Source organism: Theobroma umbraticum, unplaced genomic scaffold (assembly GCF_002168275.2).
Source record: "Theobroma umbraticum cultivar Fairchild unplaced genomic scaffold, ASM216827v3 scaffold_44.0, whole genome shotgun sequence".
Lineage (NCBI taxonomy): Eukaryota > Viridiplantae > Streptophyta > Magnoliopsida > Malvales > Malvaceae > Theobroma > Theobroma umbraticum.
In genome coordinates, this window is record NW_018397255.1 from 12262825 (window position 1) to 12280039 (window position 17215).

General features: G+C 34.2%; 1 protein-coding gene and 1 pseudogene across 4 annotated transcripts; one reads left to right on the forward strand and one right to left on the reverse strand.

Moving 5' to 3' along the window:
- Positions 1 to 386: 386 nt before the first annotated feature.
- Positions 387 to 1754, reverse strand: LOC110429396 (xyloglucan endotransglucosylase/hydrolase protein 2-like; annotated as a pseudogene).
- An 899-nt stretch (positions 1755 to 2653) lies between these two features.
- LOC110429313 (Transducin/WD40 repeat-like superfamily protein) lies at positions 2654 to 14573 on the forward strand. Of its 4 annotated transcripts, none has more exons than XR_002446559.1 (18): positions 2654 to 2790; positions 4555 to 4744; positions 4931 to 5057; positions 5197 to 5240; positions 5666 to 5759; positions 6101 to 6945; positions 7751 to 7882; positions 9160 to 9232; positions 9589 to 9628; positions 9750 to 9822; positions 10258 to 10323; positions 11422 to 11499; positions 11589 to 11761; positions 12416 to 12462; positions 13115 to 13370; positions 13461 to 13856; positions 14035 to 14205; positions 14296 to 14573. XR_002446559.1 is itself a non-coding variant. In XM_021445283.1 (16 exons), exons 2-16 carry the CDS (start codon positions 4572 to 4574, stop codon positions 13808 to 13810), a joined length of 2571 nt encoding a protein of 856 aa, XP_021300958.1. In that variant the 5' UTR covers positions 2654 to 2790; positions 4555 to 4571; the 3' UTR covers positions 13811 to 14028. The 4 variants fall into 4 exon arrangements, 1 of the variants encoding a protein (XP_021300958.1); XR_002446558.1 differs by having other exon boundaries at positions 14074 to 14205; XR_002446560.1 differs by having other exon boundaries at positions 5203 to 5240; positions 14074 to 14205.
- Positions 14574 to 17215: the final 2642 nt, after the last annotated feature.

Here is a 17215-nt window from a genome sequence, read left to right on the forward strand (position 1 = left end):
CTTAAACCACCAAAAAAAAAAAAACAAAGAAAGAAAGAAAGTTGAATTCTTCACGTATATATGATTGCATGTATGAGACAAGACAAATAAAATAGAATTGCATATGGCATGGCATCAAATTAAGACAAACTATAAGCTGGCACGGCAATCATATCAATTTAATTTCATTGAATTGGAATTTTTGCCCAACTTTTTTGCGTAATGAAATAAGCAAATTGGAGCCATACTTTCATATTGGAATGCAAATGAAAGGTAGAGAGAGGAAGCTTCATCTTTGTAATTTGATAATGATAAATAATAAACACACAGTTGGGTCTTTGAGGATAACGATTAACTTCACTTTGCAATGCAGTGCAAGCAACAACTTCTTTGTGTCTACATTTTTATTAATAAAAAAATGTATTGATTTGGCATTCTTTATGTTCATATTTCCCTTCTTTCGAAGAACACTAATCTTGAAACATATATTCGGTTCTTGCATCCTCTACTGCTTTTTGCTAAGCCTGGTCTAGTCCTCAATATATATTCCCATTCCACCACAAATTGGAATCATAGCATTGCTCCTTGTTGCTGTTCTCCAATGATTGACACCCATCCACGTTAAATCCTTGAAAACTAGCGGTGAAAGGTTGTTGACTCCAATCGATTTTTCTTCCATTTGATGCCCAACCTTCTCCATCCCATATGCTTGCTTGAATTACTAATGTTTGCGATGGATAATTCACTCCAATATTTGAAATGTTCATGGAAACTCTAATGGGTGTGTTGTCCACATAAAACCTTAAAAGAGAAAAACAAATTGGGTAAATGTAAGCAACATAAAACCTTAGATGTTTCCATCCATGAACCATGCACAGAACATAGACCAATTAATGAACTTCCAAGCCATGTTGTAATTCAGAACTTTGAAAGAGATTAGTTTTACTTACACTATTTGATGATGATTCCAAAGAATTCCATATGTATGAAAGTCAGCAGTGGGGTCAAACCAAAGATGATTACCTTTCCTCTCTGCCTCCTCTATCATTAGCGAAAACATTTATTTACAATGTATAAGGTTGCCCCTTGCTGCCCAAAAACTCAAAATCAAGCTCATCATGGTCTCCTTCTCTTTTGTTATCTATCAACTGCATGCCATCAACCCACCAAAATTTTCATTACATAATAATACTGTAATTGCATGTGAGAGCAGATAGGAATTAAGTTTTTTTTAAAATAAAAAAACAAAGAAAAATATTATACATAAAATGCTGTGACAACTCCTGTAGAATCCTTGTTAGGTATCTTTATGTTCATTTGGAAAAACCCTGAAGGATATTTCGCGTTGGATTGGAACTTGGGCCCTGCATTAACCATAATACTAATTTTTATATATGCGCATATACATACAAAATGGTAAACATTACTAATTGTTTTGATATACCAAACCTGAAACATTATCCATTAAAATATGAATTTCTCTTCCTTTGTTTAGAGATGTTGCATGGGAGTTTCCCCATGTAATGTGGTAATTCTGATCAAAACTAACAACATTTGCTCTGCTTGCACTGACTATAGCTGTCACGGGAAGAGCAAAGAAGAACCTGTCCCAACCAGGATTATGTTTATTAATTAAGGCTGGTTACTAACAAAAAACAAAGCTGTGAATAATATTTATGTAAACCCTAAACAGGTAAAATCATCATGAGATAGATAGCATAAAAAAGTAACATGACCAAAATGAAAAACCTCTTTTCCAAAGCCACCATATCTTAGTATTTCTTCTAATAGCAATGATCGTCTTCCTATCTTAGCAATGGAGGAATTCTATCATACTTTTAGGAGCAAGGATACAAAAAGAATATGTTATGAAATTTACATGATAGTGAGAAGTCTCTTACATAACAATATATACTCTTATATGTCAGGAAATCGTAAAGCCAATTCAGTTATCTTTTATGGTTCCTTCAATTATCTAAGCTTTCCTTTTAAAAAGAGGGTAAGTAGCACATTCTTAGTGATAGACTTTAGTATATCAATCTCACATTCAAACCTCTACATGAAAGCGTACAACTTATAAGATAAAAAGAGAAGCCTACCTTGTTTTTAAGAGAAAGGCATGGCTAATTCAATTTATGCAATCATTCTCGCGACCAAATGCTCAAATTGAATTTTATGGTAATACCAAGTATATATTACTGTATACTTGTTAGAAGATGATTTAATTTCAAAAATTTGCATGCGACTTTTTTAAAAAAAAAATTCAAGTTTTTAAAATTCTTTACTACATACATATATCGTGATGCATTTAAATTTATTTTGAAGAATTTAAAGATATTTTTTAACTTTGAGAATTTCATTTAAGCTTTTTTTTTTGGTTTTGTTTTCTTCAACAAACCCATCATCGTTGCCCTTCTAATTGTTACAGTGCTCAATTGAACATTTCAAAAAAAGTAAAATATTCGGGAGTGCCATCCAAAACTAATTCAACATTTCAGGTATCTAATTGAAGTAAAAGTTTTAGTTCAAGGACTCTGCTGCATATTAGCTATAAGTTTGGGGACTAGAAGACTATTATAAAATTTGGCTGCGTCGAAAGAAAGGAGAGCCACAATCGGTCTTGGGTTCGAATCTGAAAACCCTAACAAAAGAAAGAAGAAGCTTCCCGCATTTCAAAAAGAAGTCACGATTTTCCCTCCATTTTCTTTTCTCGTTGCATTTCTATCTCCTAACAGAAATTCCACTACAAGCCCAGTGGCCGGGGCAAGTCGGGTTCGTGCCTTGCGGAAAGCTCTCTCGCCCGTTTCTCAGGTGATTTAGATTTTTGGATTTTTTTTCTAGTCTCTGGTTCCTTTCTTTCTCGTTGAAATTGGAGTCCTGGTTTTCCAATTCATCGTTTAATCGTTTACAGTCTTGATTTGTCAAACAAAATTGATACCTCTCAGTCTTGGTCTCGGCTACTGCTATGTTTGGATCATTGAAAATTTGAAGTTAAAATAAATGAAATTCATAGGTTTTATTCATTTATTTATTTTCTTCTGCTTGGTTAAGAGGGAAAAGGTGGAGCTAAAACGTTTTGATAACTTTTAAGTTAATGCGTTGTAGTTATCATTGAATAATGTATTTTTGGCCAGAATAATTAGCATTGAATTTGATGTTGCATATTAAACTAATTTTGTTTAAAATTAAAGAGTAAATTACGTAAAATCCTTTAAGTTTTTGGACCATAATTGCACTCAATGACACTAGTTTAGAAAACCTACATTTCGCCCCCCAAAAGAAAAAACATTTTACATTGCAAGATGCTGAGATTAAACAATTCTGTGGCTAAGTGTTTGATAGAATTGTTCGGAGAAAACATAGCTCCTGTTACCTCTAACAAAACTGAAGCCAAGTACGGAAGATCCCAAATTTTTAAATCACAAGTTAGTGAGTTGGCCACCACTTCAGTTAGCAAGACCTTAACTTTTTTGAAAGCCAAAAAGCCAACCAAGAAGGAGGAAAGAGTTGGTGTTTGCTTGGAGAGAATATCAATGGCAACAAAAATTATAAAAAGACTAAAATGCTATACCCACCCAGCATAACCAACGCCAAAATCCTCCATTTGCCATGAAAAGAAAACACCAGAGGCAGTTCCTTAGAAACTCTCTTTGTTTATTTACTAGGCAAGTCTGCAATTAGCAGTAGTTCTCTTTTCCCTTTATTGAATTAAAGTTGTGGAATCCATTTTTGGATGTTTCGGTTGTTTGAGGCAGAATTCTAACACTCCTGTGCCCAAAACTGGTTATTGTTTATTTATGCACGTGTGGTGCTCGAGAGATTGCCACTTTAAATCTCTTTTGAAAGCTGCACTACCCTATGTCAAGTCTGTGGGCTGCCATGCTAGTGCTACTTGGTGATGGGATTCAATTTTTATGGGAGTTTGGAGTTTAGTGGGGGCTTATTGGTTTTGGAATCTTAATTTTATTTTTGGGTTGTTTCTATTAGGTTAATGTTGGGCACTCTAAGTCTTACTTATACACACACACACACACACACACACAACACTGAGGAACTAATGGACTATGGAGAGAGATAGCTGTCAAGGAAGCTGGGGAAACAGATGGAGTAGACACTTCAATCTTTTTTTCCCCTAAGCTAAAGACTCTTAATTTGTTGAACGGCAATTTATATTACAGCTTAAATATGCATCTTAGTAATTACCAACATTCTGTTACCATCGTTAACACAATTGGGGCAGGATGTAGTTTTTCAAAATTAATGTCCTTGAATGTAATTATAGTCAAAACTCAAGGAGTTCTTTGTAATTTGCTCAAAATTCAACATCAAACTATATTGTTTATTGCCTATCAGAGTTAGGCTCCTGCATATCATCTCCATAACAATGCTTTGCATTATAGTTAAGGTACCACACCAAACAAATCTTTTTTTAATTAATTCTTTTTGAAATTTCAAGTACCAAATTTAGCATTAGATTTTAGTTTATGTGCTATTTCTTATAATCAATTCTTTAGCATTATATGCCTTGTATTTGAGTGGTTGACAATAGATGTGTTGTGATGTTGTGGATAAAAGAGAAAGAGAAAGAGACAATGGAAGAACCCTTAAAAGGCAGGCCAGGAGTTAGGGTCTCTATATTTGATTGTTCAATAGAGAATCATTTTAGGGCGATGGATACAATCTCTAAGCTTTGTGAAGAGCCTGAGAGTGATGGTCCTAATGAAACTGATATTCAGCGATTCTCTTCTTCAATCACTTTCTTAAGGTAAATTTATGCTTATCTTTGTGCATTTAGAACTTCCATATGTTTCAAACCAATTTTTGAGCAGCAGTGATTGAATTGACTTGACTGATATAAGTTTGGTTTGTTTATTTTTTATTTTTAGCTTTATCTGTTTAATATAAAGTTTACATCTACATGTTTTTAATTTACTATTGAACATGCTTTTAGGGAATGGAGGCATTTCAATTATGAACCGAGGATCATTAAGTTTGCTAGTGAAGTAGGAGACTCACAGGGTAAAGATGTTTCTGATGGCATACAGTTACCTCAATTTTCATCAGCAACTGTTCTCAAGGTGAAAGAAAATCTTGTTTTCTGGATCCTCCACTTCAGGGAATCTTCAATCACAGCATAAAATTTCTGGAATAGTTATTACTCTATGGCATAATATTTTTTTAACAGTTGTTTTTGTTTGTTTGTTTTGCTGATGGTAGCAACAGGAAGGACTAAATGGAAACAAAGCATCTCCAGAATCCTGGTAAGATTGGATTTTGGTTTGCTTAATACTAGTTTCCAGTATTATGGGTTTACCTTAGGTGATAAGGATGGTGTAGTTTTAGTTTCATTCTTGACCAGCATAAATGCAAAGTTAATCAACTGTTAGAATTTCTGCTATTTTACAGGAGTCTTTCCTCTTTTTTTCTTTCCTTTTTAAGTTTTTAACTTTTACAGACAACATGTTACAGATGGTGTTTGCTCTTGTTCATTTGTGATGCATAGACATGTTACTTGGTTAGAACTTGGGTCTTTTGTTCCTTTTGTTGAAGATCCATGTATAGGCAACCAAATATTTTGTTTGTGAAAGTAAATTTAGAATTGAAGCCTGTATTACAACACCATTGCAAATGAGGTCTGTCATATACATTTATTGAATAACATGATTAAAGTTCGATCTACTTGCAGCAAGGACTTCGTGATGTATGTTGGAGGGTCTGTTTGGGCATTAGATTGGTGTCCTAGAGTTCATGAGAATCCTAACAGTACTGTCAAATGTGAGGTAGTTCCCCATTCTCCCCTCAATCCCTAACCTTCTTCTGGGAACCTTTTTTTTTCTTTTGTATGTGTGTGTGTGTGTGTGTGTGCATTTGAGCTTCAATTTGCTTCTGTATCAAAATGTTTTGTTCTCAGGCTTCATATTATTAGCCTAAACCTCATTTACTGGGATATTTCAAATGAATGAGACAAAAGCCTAAATTCGTTCTTAAATAATGGTTTAAATGTTGCCTGTGTGCTTAATTAGCAGGATTTTAAACAATAACTATGACAATCGTAATGCCGCAATCTTGTGAGACTGTCCTTGTTGTGACATCTTCTTTTCTTATGCCTTGCTTTTCCCAGTTCATCGCTGTCGCTGCTCATCCTGCTGATTCTTATTATCACAAGATAGGTACCCCACTTACTGGTAGAGGCATCATTCAAATATGGTGTATGCTAAATGTTGGGGTGAAGGAGGAAGAGGCTCCTCTTTCAAAGAAAAAACCAAAATGGAGATCTCAAAATACAGAAGCCATGGAGGAGAGCCCATCAAAGAGGCCTAGAGGAAGACCTAGAAAGAATCCAATCGATGAATCTCAACCAGATCAGGTTAAGAGGCCAAAAGGTAGGCCTAGAAAGAAACCAATTGGTGAATCTCTTCATGATGATCAGAATGAACAGTCTTTCCAGCCTCTTGCTGTTCAGTACCCAGAAGGTTCTTTTGAGCCAGTTGCTATAGACACTGCTCTTGGAAATACACAGGAAAATGCTCCAAATAAGAACCATCATGAAAAAGAAAGAGGTGACAAAGAGACAGCATTTATGTCTGATGCAACCCCTACGACTTCTGTGCAGAGTAGAAAATTGAAAAGTAAGGCGTGCACAAAAACTAATAGTGATGGTAAATGTCTCCCATTATTGACTCAAAATGAAGGAACGGGATCTTCTTTTACAATAAACCAACAAATTCACTACAACTCTGGGCAGGAAGCTATGGTGCACAATAATATTTTAGATAGTAATTTGTTGGAGACCCCAGGTTCTTCCATTCCAAGGGATATTGAACTGCCAAGAACTGTCCTCTGCCTAGCACACAATGGAAAAGTTGCTTGGGATGTAAAATGGCAGCCTTATGACATAAATGGTTGTGAGTGCAATCATCGGATGGGCTATCTTGCTGTCTTACTGGGAAATGGATCTCTGGAAGTGTAAGACATCTGCTTTTGTTTTTTTTAGACTCTGTTCAAAACTTTCTTTGTCTCTTTTTTGCCTATAATTGTATAGGACTTAGTCATAGAAGAATAAGCAGTTAAGGACCATTATGTTATACAGCACTAATAGAATGCAAAAACTCTTTAGAGCGGGTTCTGCTTTTTCCATGTCATTATTTAACAGTATAGGTTCACTTCAGAACTCATTGTTCATTATGTTAAATGGAGACATTGCAACAAACAACCCTGCTTGTGGAGTCTTTGCATTCCACTGGCAGTGGATTGGATAATAATCCAAAGAACAATTATGTTGATTTTTTTTTCATTTTGAGGTTTCAAAAATAAGGAAATAATTGGAATAATACTAATAATAACAATCATGTAATGTGAAACGTTGAAGTAGATGATGAAAGATAGGTTGAATTTTATGGAGGATTAACAAAGAATAAGAATTCAATTATGCAATATTGCAAAAAGACTGGCCGCCTAAGATGTATGTAAACAAGAGGGGCAGAAGGTGGATGTCAAAGGCTTGAAATTAGAAAACTAAAAGTACTATGGTAAACATTAAAATATTAGACTGTTGTATCATTTTAGGGGCCTTCCTTTCCTCTAACTATCATGAATCTTAGCTTTATATGGCAGCTCGCCCCTACTTCCTTTTTATCCTTTTTTTTGTCAAGTTCCGTATGAGTCTCTTTTGCATTAGGTTATACCAATTAGTTAGTTAGATGTTTCATTATGGTGAATTATTGACAATGTTTGTTGATGCTATGTTCCCGATTCCACCAATGCAATGCAGGTGGGAGGTTCCTCTTCCTAGTATGATCAGAATTGTTTATTCATCTTCACCTAAGCAGGGTACCGATCCTCGCTTTGTAAAATTGGAGCCAGTTTTCAAGTGCTCAAAGTTAAAATGTGGTGATGTACAGAGGTAATTTGGATGTCTATCATTTTTCTGTAATAAACTTTTTAAGACATTATGCTAGTCCTCTAGTATTGCAGAAATTCTTTAGAATGTCTAAAACATGATGGACAAGAACACTTATCAATTCTAAAACATGATGGGGCAGAAAAGTTTATCAATAATTCTTTAGGTTTTCTAAAACATGATGGAGACAGAACATTTATTAGAATATTGATGAGTTAGGTATATTCTTTGCTACCTTACGAAGAAAACGAAAAATAAAATTAAAGGCGAGGGGGGGTGGGTGTTGTGGGTGTCTGGGCTATTTTACAGCATGGGTCGCTATTAATGCATAGGCAATCAATATCATAGTTTTCACTGCAGCATGGCTGGGTTGTTGCTGTTGGGGTGCACTGCATGGCACATTCTTAGTGACTGCTTCCAGTTTAGAATGATAGAATCCTTCTGCATGTGTTACATGAAAGAGGTTTTTTTCCATGAGAAAAGGAAAAAATAAAGAACAAGATTGCATATACTGCTGTTGAATAATGTACTTGTGAGACTTTATTACCTAAAATAATTTTTATTAGAGCTTCTTAGCTTACATGGAGAACATTGTAAAAGAAAAGTATTTTTACTTTACATCTTTGCAACTAGCTATAAATTTGGGTAGAAGATGGTGATTTTTCTTCATTTAATTGGTATATTATTATTATTATTATTATTATTATTATTATTATTATTATTATTACCGTCATCATCGCCATCATCATACAGCTTGTCTCCCTGTCAGTTAATTAACAGTTGATTATAGGGCACCAGGTTTGGCCTGCTTAAATAGAGCCATGAAATAAATCATCAAGCCGCTGTAGTTGCTGACATGTTCCAGCTGCTGTTTTCATGTTGGATGAATTGGAAGTAATAGATTTTCTGTTTGGACAGGCGAAAGAACAATAGCAATGAAAGGCTCTGCTACGTTTTTCAGTGTTCACCCTGTCCTATTTTATGGCAAGCTGATATATTGGATGCACCTGTACACCCAATTTCTTGCAAAATGGGTTCACTTCTTAGTGATATTACATCTTCCATGTGGAGGAATTTGATTTGCAAACATACAGTTCAACTGAATGGTTTACTAATTAAAAGTTTTATTTGGCTGCTTCTACAAGCTTATCCTTCTAGCTGTGGAATTTTCCTTTTAGTTTTGCAACCTTTTGCTACGTTCAGTTGTCTTTGTTGGTCTTGTTGTGTGTTTGATTCTATTTCATTTGTCACTAATAGAGAGGCTCGGACTTGTTATACAGCATCCCTTTGACAGTTGAGTGGTCAACCTCACCTCCACACAATTACTTACTAGCTGGGTGCCATGATGGAAAGGTATAATGTCAGTTTGTTATTTTTGTATGCTTTTTTTTATAAAAAATTTAACATATGTTATTTGCTCTGACCTTTGAGAGAACTGATATCATGCTTTTTGCATAAATGGGATTAGGAGTATTCTTTTTCTTTACGGATTTAGTCAGTAATCAATATTATTTTAATAGGGAATGTATGTGAATTAAGTTCTTTTTTTTTTATAAATAAAAAATTAAGTTCTTTTGCATTAATATGTGGACTGAGCATCTGCTAAGTTTCTTAGATTTGTCTTATGATTATCATTTCAATGAATAAGATTATCTTTTACTCACAGTTTTGAATTTATTTGGTATCAGAACTAACATAGTTTATGTTAGGTTGCTTTGTGGAAGTTCTCTGCAAGTGGTTCACCTACAGGTATTGGCAATATATTAGTCAAGTTTTTTTTGTTATTCTGCTGATCTGGTTTATAGAAGGCTTGGATTATGGTGCATCAAATTAACAGTTGAATTTTATTTCTCATTTTGTAATTATGCAGATACAAGACCTCTACTTTGTTTTAGTGCAGATACAGTTCCAATTAGATCGGTTGCATGGGCCCCATCTGGAAGGTGAGTGATATGTTCAGTGTTCCATTTCCAATTGACTAAAATTTTATATAGCTATATATTTAGCGATGCTTTCTTCTGTTCAGAAGTAGTATCTTTTGGAAATTTGGTGGTTAAAATGCAAAGGGTCCGGCCTTTTGTAGAAATAGCATCTATCTTCTTCTTCTTCTTCATGTTTTTTTTTTTTTTAAAATTATGGGCTATCTATCCTCTGCTGGACTAGGGATTGCTAATGATTTGGAACTACTTTTTTAGACAGTTCTTTTTGGCAGTCAACCAGATGCAAACTCCTTTCAAGGGATGCTTGAGTAGCATAAAAGAGACTAGAATATGCTAGTGGTGTAGTTATCAATATTGTTGATGTACTCTTCCAACCTGTATGTTTAATACTGTGACGCTTGCTGATTGCTGTAAATAAAACTCTGTTGTTGGATTCAGTGACATGGAGAGTGCAAATGTTGTTCTTACTGCTGGACATGGAGGTCTAAAGTTTTGGGACATACGGTAACCTTGATAGCCTGCTTTGGTTTAAGTTTGATCACTTTGTATCTTGGCTTATTTTTTGACTTTTGCTTATCTTGGTCCTAATGCATTCATCTCAATTGAATTCTGATGCCTGGTGGCTTGTATTCCATTTTTTAAGATCTCTTTGACTGTATAGTTCTAAAGTTTAATTAAACTTTCTGAATCTTCTAAGTGATGGCATGTTGTACATAGCATTGGTAGTTTACACTGTCACTTTAATGTTTACCCTTCTAATTTACTGTAATGTATTTATTTTCTTCATGGTTCTATTGAAGGTCCATAAACTGCTATGATCTAATGAAGCTACAGATTAATTTAAGCTTCAGCTAAAGATAGAGCTTTTTTATTGTCTGAAAATTCGAATTAATTTCTATTTCTATCATTATTCGAGCATTTGGCTCAATAGTTGGTGCATGATCTCTTTGCCCCCCTTCCCTAATAAAAAAAAAATGAATGGAGTTGGCTTGATTCTCTTTTATTTTTCCCCTAACTCATTTCACCTTCAGTTGTAAACCACAGAATAAAATCCCTACAATTTAGATACAATATCAACTATTGTCACTACCCTTGAGTAGATGATATATGTATCGGCATGTGCATTGTATTTTATGCTGATCTAGTTGCTGCAATTAGCATGTAAGATGAAGTGATGGTACATATCAATTTAAGGCTTAATTCGATCTTTATGTGTACTTACTTTTCCTTGTTTGAAGGGAAATTGCAATTTTTTTCCATATTCAAGATTTTAAGTTCAGTTCGCATCAGAGTGATTTACTATTTCCCGATATAAGTTTTGGAGCATGGAAAATTTGAACTTTGTACTTCTAAAGGATTCTGATTCTGTAGGATTTCATGGAGAACATGCTTGCAAATGTATTGCATGTTAATTGTAAAATAGGTTTCTACTGATGTTTAAGGAGAGGAATCCAGAGTCATGTGTTTCCTTTCAACTAAAAGCTCTGAAAATGTGTTCTCTTGGTGTATGTGTGTGTGTGTGGAACGATTTAACCTGTTCAAGTTGCTGTGGTAGCATGATTATATGTCACTTAAGAGCTATAGTTTGATGATTGTTTGCAGTGATCCATTCCTTCCCTTGTGGGATGTCCATCCAGCACCAAAGTTCATATATAGCTTGGATTGGCTGCCAGAACCAAGGTATATTATACCTGATGGTCTTTCTTATTTATTTATTTATTGGTGATCTTCTCTTCAACTAGAATTGAAGAAACTTTTTATGTTTTTAGATGTGTTATTCTATCCTTCGATGATGGAACAATGAAAATGCTCAGCTTAATTCAGGCAGCATGTGATGTACCTGTCACTGGAAAACCTTTCACTGGGACCAAGCAACAAGGACTGCACCTTTATAATTGTTCATCATTTGCTATCTGGAATGTACAAGTGTCACGATTAACAGGTATTCTAGGGATTGGTTTTCTTGCATTATTAAGGCTGTCTTTTCACGGGAGCAGTAGCCAAGCACACACTAGGGTGCATGCGAAATTACAATTAACTTTTTTTCTTCATTATTAAAACTGCTGGGGACCTAATATGTTAGTCCATAACTAAAATTTAGTTTGTTTTTGTAAAAGAAAAATGAAATCTTGATGTACAGAAAACTGAAAACTTTTTAAAGAACATGATATGGAAACAAAAGATCCTGTAAAAGATAGGTCAACGAATGTATAACTAACTCTGACTAAAAATGTGTTTAAAACTGTGTAGGCTTAGTAGAATGTAATTTTGCTCCTACAAGGTAGATGCTGTGTATCTTAGGTTTTACATTCTTTAGATCAAGTTGTTTCTCGCATAAAACTGTTCTACATTGACAAACTGTTTTTGCTTTGTTTGTGAGATCTTAGTTGTTGGTCTATGACTTTTGCTGCAACATTTAATTCCATCATATGGACATAAATTCTCTTCATATTTTGTGTCTTTGCATGTTACCTAAGTTATTACATGTTTGTAGGCACTAACAAATTTTTTTGACAATTAAAGTGGGATCATGAACAGCTTTAGTTTTTTCTTTGTCATTTCCAAATATCCATTGACTGGTGAATTTAAATGTTAGGCATGGTTGCATATTGCGGTGCAGATGGTAATGTTACCCGCTTTCAGGTGAGTTGGTTTAGCTTTATCTACAATGCTTGTTATCCTTTTTCTTCCTTCCCATTTTTATTCTGGTTTATGCATGATTAATTGCAATCCTGAATGTAATTCTTTTATTGTCTTTTTAAGTTGATTAATTTCCAACTCTCAATGCCAAATGTAAGCCTCACTAGTAAAAAAACATGAGTTTCTGTTAGCACTTTTGATGACAATGACACGAGATTTGGCCCAAAGTCTGTCAGGACCTTAGTATAATCTTTGCTTGCTTAAATTATTACTCAAAAATAGATGATCCAACACTTTTTTCTTCTGTTCAAAAAATAAAATTTTCTTTTCTTTTCCTAGCCTCCAATGACAATTCCTCTTGGAGAATGACAGATTATAAAGTCTTTTTTGTTGCCTAACATTACATGTCTACTTCCATTTCCTCCTAGTATTTTAGATTGAAACAGAGCCTTAGCCTTAGCAGTTAGCCCTTAGTTGTTGGTCAACTGGCAGTGTAAAACTATTCAAGTCCATTCATTGATGCTGCATATTATTAATTCTGTGACACCACTGTTTGAAATTTCCTTCAAAATGAAATTCAAAAGCAATTCATCATATATTGAAAAGCTGCTTCTGAGCTTTAGCCTCAACTGATGGTATTGTTTTTTATAAGCAGCTTACATCGAAAGCAGTGGACAAAGATTTTTCACGAAATCGAGCCCCACATTTTGTCTGTGGATCCTTGACTGAGGAGGAATCTGCTATAGTAGTTAACACTCCATTACCAGATATTCCTTTGACGTTGAAGAAGCAGACTAATGATTATGGAGAGGGCCCAAGATCCATGCGGGCCTTCTTAACTGAGTCAAATCAGGCTAAAAATGCAAAGGATAAGAAGGCAAAAGTTCCAACTCCTGACAAAAGAACTTTCGGTATGCTTGACACTCAGATATTGTTATTTGACTACTTTTCTTTGTTATTTTTCTTTGGTAACAGCGAGCAAATTCTTAAATCTGTTGCAGCCCTTTGTTATGGCAATGATCGTGGAGTGGAATCTGAATCTGAGGAAACCTTAACCTTGGCAGCTCTTAAAGGCAAAATAAAACAAAAATCAAAGAGTGACAGGACGAAGAAAGCAGGTGACGATCAAGCATTGGCAGTCAGGATTAATGAACCGAGAAATACACAGAAAGAGGAAGCTGGGTATGAAATAGAAGTATTTCCTCCCAAGATTGTGGCGATGCATAGAGTGAGATGGAACATGAACAAGGGTAGTGAGAGGTGGCTGTGCTATGGAGGAGCAGCTGGGATTGTTCGATGCCAAGAGATTATAGTGCCTGATGTTGCCAAGAAATCAGCAAGAAAAAGTTAAAAAGGGCTTAGGAGCTTCAACATTTTGGCGAGGTCAACTGGCAACGGTAACGTCCGTATTTATAATAGTGGCGCTTCTTTTTCCTCTTTATTTTCATTCAAGAACCTCTTTGTCACAAGCTTTCAGACAACAAAAACCATTTAGCTAACTAAAATAGAAACAATGTTACATATGCCTTACATCAATGATCAATCGATTAGATAATTAGAAAGGAATATTTACAGCTGAAGGTGTGCCTTGTTTTACTTGGATTTGTGATTAAGGGGGAAGAACATGGTCATCCTTAACTTTATCTTGTACCTCTATGGTGGCAACAACCACATTTTCTTCAAATCAACCTCCCCAGGTCCAATATTCACATCTACATAGACATTGTGGTTTTATCGCAATCACAGGTAATTTGAACTTTAAACTTTCATAGAATCAATCATTTTAATTACAAAGGAGAGCGTAAATACCTTTACGGTTGCGTTCCACTTGGTCAGATGCTTGTTGAGAAGAACAGCTATGAGGAGCTAACCGGGGAGGGTGACCAAGGATTTCTCTAAGGTAATTAAGGATGCTGAAAACTTTGTAAATACAATCAACTTAATTAGAGTCTTACCCTGTATGTGACTTTCTTGGAGCCATCATACTGGTCTCAGTCGATAAAAAACACAATGTAGATGTTTTTTGTTTTTTATTGTAATCTCAACTTATAAGTCAATCAAATGTCAATTATAGAACACATACCTCACACAATTACTAATTGAATTTAATTACATTTATAGGTCATTTTGATTCATGGTATGAAAATTATGATTTATAATTGTTTAATTCTTTATAAGTGATATAGGGAATTAAATGTGTTTTTACCATTATTTATAATTAATTATTATTTATATGGTGCATAAATTACTATATAACTTTTATATAGTTAATTAATGGTATGTTTTAATAAATGTTTAAATTTTCACTTCCACTATTTTCTAAATATATGAATAAAAGTAATTATTGGTAGGTTTTATGATCTCAAAATTTGTTTCATTAAATATTAATTAGTTATATTGTTTTTAATTTTGGACATAAAGTTTATTAAGTTTCAGTATTTTTTTTAATAAAATTAATCTTTATTTTACTCACATATATTTCATGTTTTAAATCGTGATCTACAAATTTTATTATTTTCAAAATTATAATTATTACATTTAAATATTAATCATTTGCGTGTAATACGAATGAACGTAGCAAAAGTTAAAGTATAAAAATCAGACAGAAAAGCATACAATGGTTTGATTGTACCAAGCCAAAACTAAATGTCAAGTTAGTTATTAGGCCATTGATGGCATAGACAAAGTTAGTTAGCTCCCTCCATTTGCTTAATTATCATTACTCATAATTTAGCAATTAGTTTTACGATCATAAGAAAAAGAAAAAGAAGAAGAAGGATTTCTATTTTTAATACACCTTTTATACCTTGAAACAACTTATAAAATTAATCAGATGTTAGCTGAGTTGAACAACAATTTAAAGTTAGTTTTGCAACGATCATGCTGGATATCATATTATTATAACTAGTATATTAATTCCAAGGTTGATTTTTGGCCAAAGCAAATTAAGAGATATTATTGGAACTTCAATGTCTAATGAAATTAACTAGCTTACAACACCAACAGATCATATAAGACAAAACCGTTACATAGGAAGTCTCTAATCCTCAACACCAAAGAGCATGCTGGCTGTCTAAGCCAACCAGTTGGCGCACATCCCCCTTTAGACTGGGTTGCTACCCAGCTGCATGCCAAGCTGACTTGTCTTTCTCTTTGCCAACTCTGAATCTGTCTCCATTATTATCTCCTTCTGAATCATCTTGGCAGTAGCTTTTCCTTCAGCAGCGAGTGCTGAGTCCACGTGCACTTGCATTCTCTCGCCTTTGTCATTCCTATCCCAATTGATACTTGGACTTGATTGAACCAACCTTCTTCGGGGCAGGACCACGTACACTTCCTCTATCTGCTGTATTGACAACTTCTTCTTTCCTTTTCTTTCAGCATTAACAGCCACTGCGGTAGTAGATTCATGGATTGCCTCTTTCACCGCGTTTGATACTTAAAATCATAAATGAACTGCCACCTTCCTTCTTTTGCTTCACATCTGGTCTTTCAAATCATCCGGCAGCTAAATGCGATATTAACATTGGGTAAACTATAAAATAACCCTTCAAATACACTTTAACCCCTCTTATTTCAAAATGCATTGTTAACCCCTTGATTGTTCATTACCATTAGTGAGCAGTTTTTTGCAAATACAAAGTCATAATTACTCTCAAATAATTAAAAAATGCAAATATATATATATATATAAAATATCATAGTTTAATTTAATTTAATTAAGTATAAGTGATTCAGTCTACACTAACTCCTTTAAATATTGAAATTCATAGGTTTTAAATTTATGATGCGACCTTCTAATTAAGTTTTCATTAGCCCCATTCTTTGACAGAATTGAAGTTTCACCATACATGCAGATAGTTTCTTGCTTTGGTCCATTACTTTTGCTTGAGATATTAATTATATTGGTTGTGGCAGCATTGGACATTCTTCAAGCCTATGGCATCAAATCGATGGAGAAAACTGAGTGACCACCATTCTTCAAGATATCCTTCAAATATTCTTGTGTACAAATGTTGGTTTTAAACCAGAAATTTCAAGTCATAAAAAGATGATGATGAGGGAATTGAAACTATATGGTTGGTTACAGTATCCCATTAATTGGGTCGCCAAAAGGAGGATCAGATGTACCAACCTCTCCCAACTAGAGGGCTTTCCAATTATTTTAAAACATGTACATAAAATATGCATAACTTTTTTTTTGTCAGTAAATGAGAAACCTTTTTTTTTATCTTCTTAATTAAGTACTAAATTTTTAGTTAATTAAGTAAAATACAAAGTGTAGTTTAGAGGAAGCAAGGGATAATGATTAAATATTGAATTTTTAGTATATGGTGTTGGTGTTTTGGTGATAATGATTGTTAGAAAAATTAATGGGAAAGACAGGAATATAAATTAAAACAAGTAAAAACAGTAAGAAGTCTGAGGTGTGGTATCACTGTCCTTAAAGATAATTTTTGCTTATTTGGAGTATAAAACTTGGTGTAAAAGGACTTTAGTGGTTATCTTTCAAGATTCAATAGATCCTTCCTTATAGTTTGCATAAATTAATAAAGGATGACAAGAATAGCAGAAAGAAAGAATCCACCTAGGAAAGGAAGGAAGCAGAGAAACCTTCTTTTTGAACATGGGATGAGGAGCTTTGGGTTTATGATCAAGTTTGTAGGGGTACCTTTATTGACGTTGGGTTCTGCCTTGTACTAGATTGGCTTTAGTTGCAACTTCCTTAGCTTTGGAGGCTTTAATCTCCCTCCGG

What these genes read in the sequence shown, in the direction of transcription:
- LOC110429313 (XM_021445283.1), top strand. Translation starts at nt 4,572, where the DNA reads ATGGAAGAACCCTTAAAAGGCAGGCCAGGAGTTAGGGTCTCTATATTT. An exon ending in TCTTCAATCACTTTCTTAAG is followed by an intron (nt 4,745 to 4,930) that starts GTAAATTTATGC and finishes ACATGCTTTTAG; the next exon opens with GGAATGGAGGCATTTCAATT. An exon ending in TCCTGACAAAAGAACTTTCG is followed by an intron (nt 13,371 to 13,460) that starts GTATGCTTGACA and finishes AATCTGTTGCAG; the next exon opens with CCCTTTGTTATGGCAATGAT.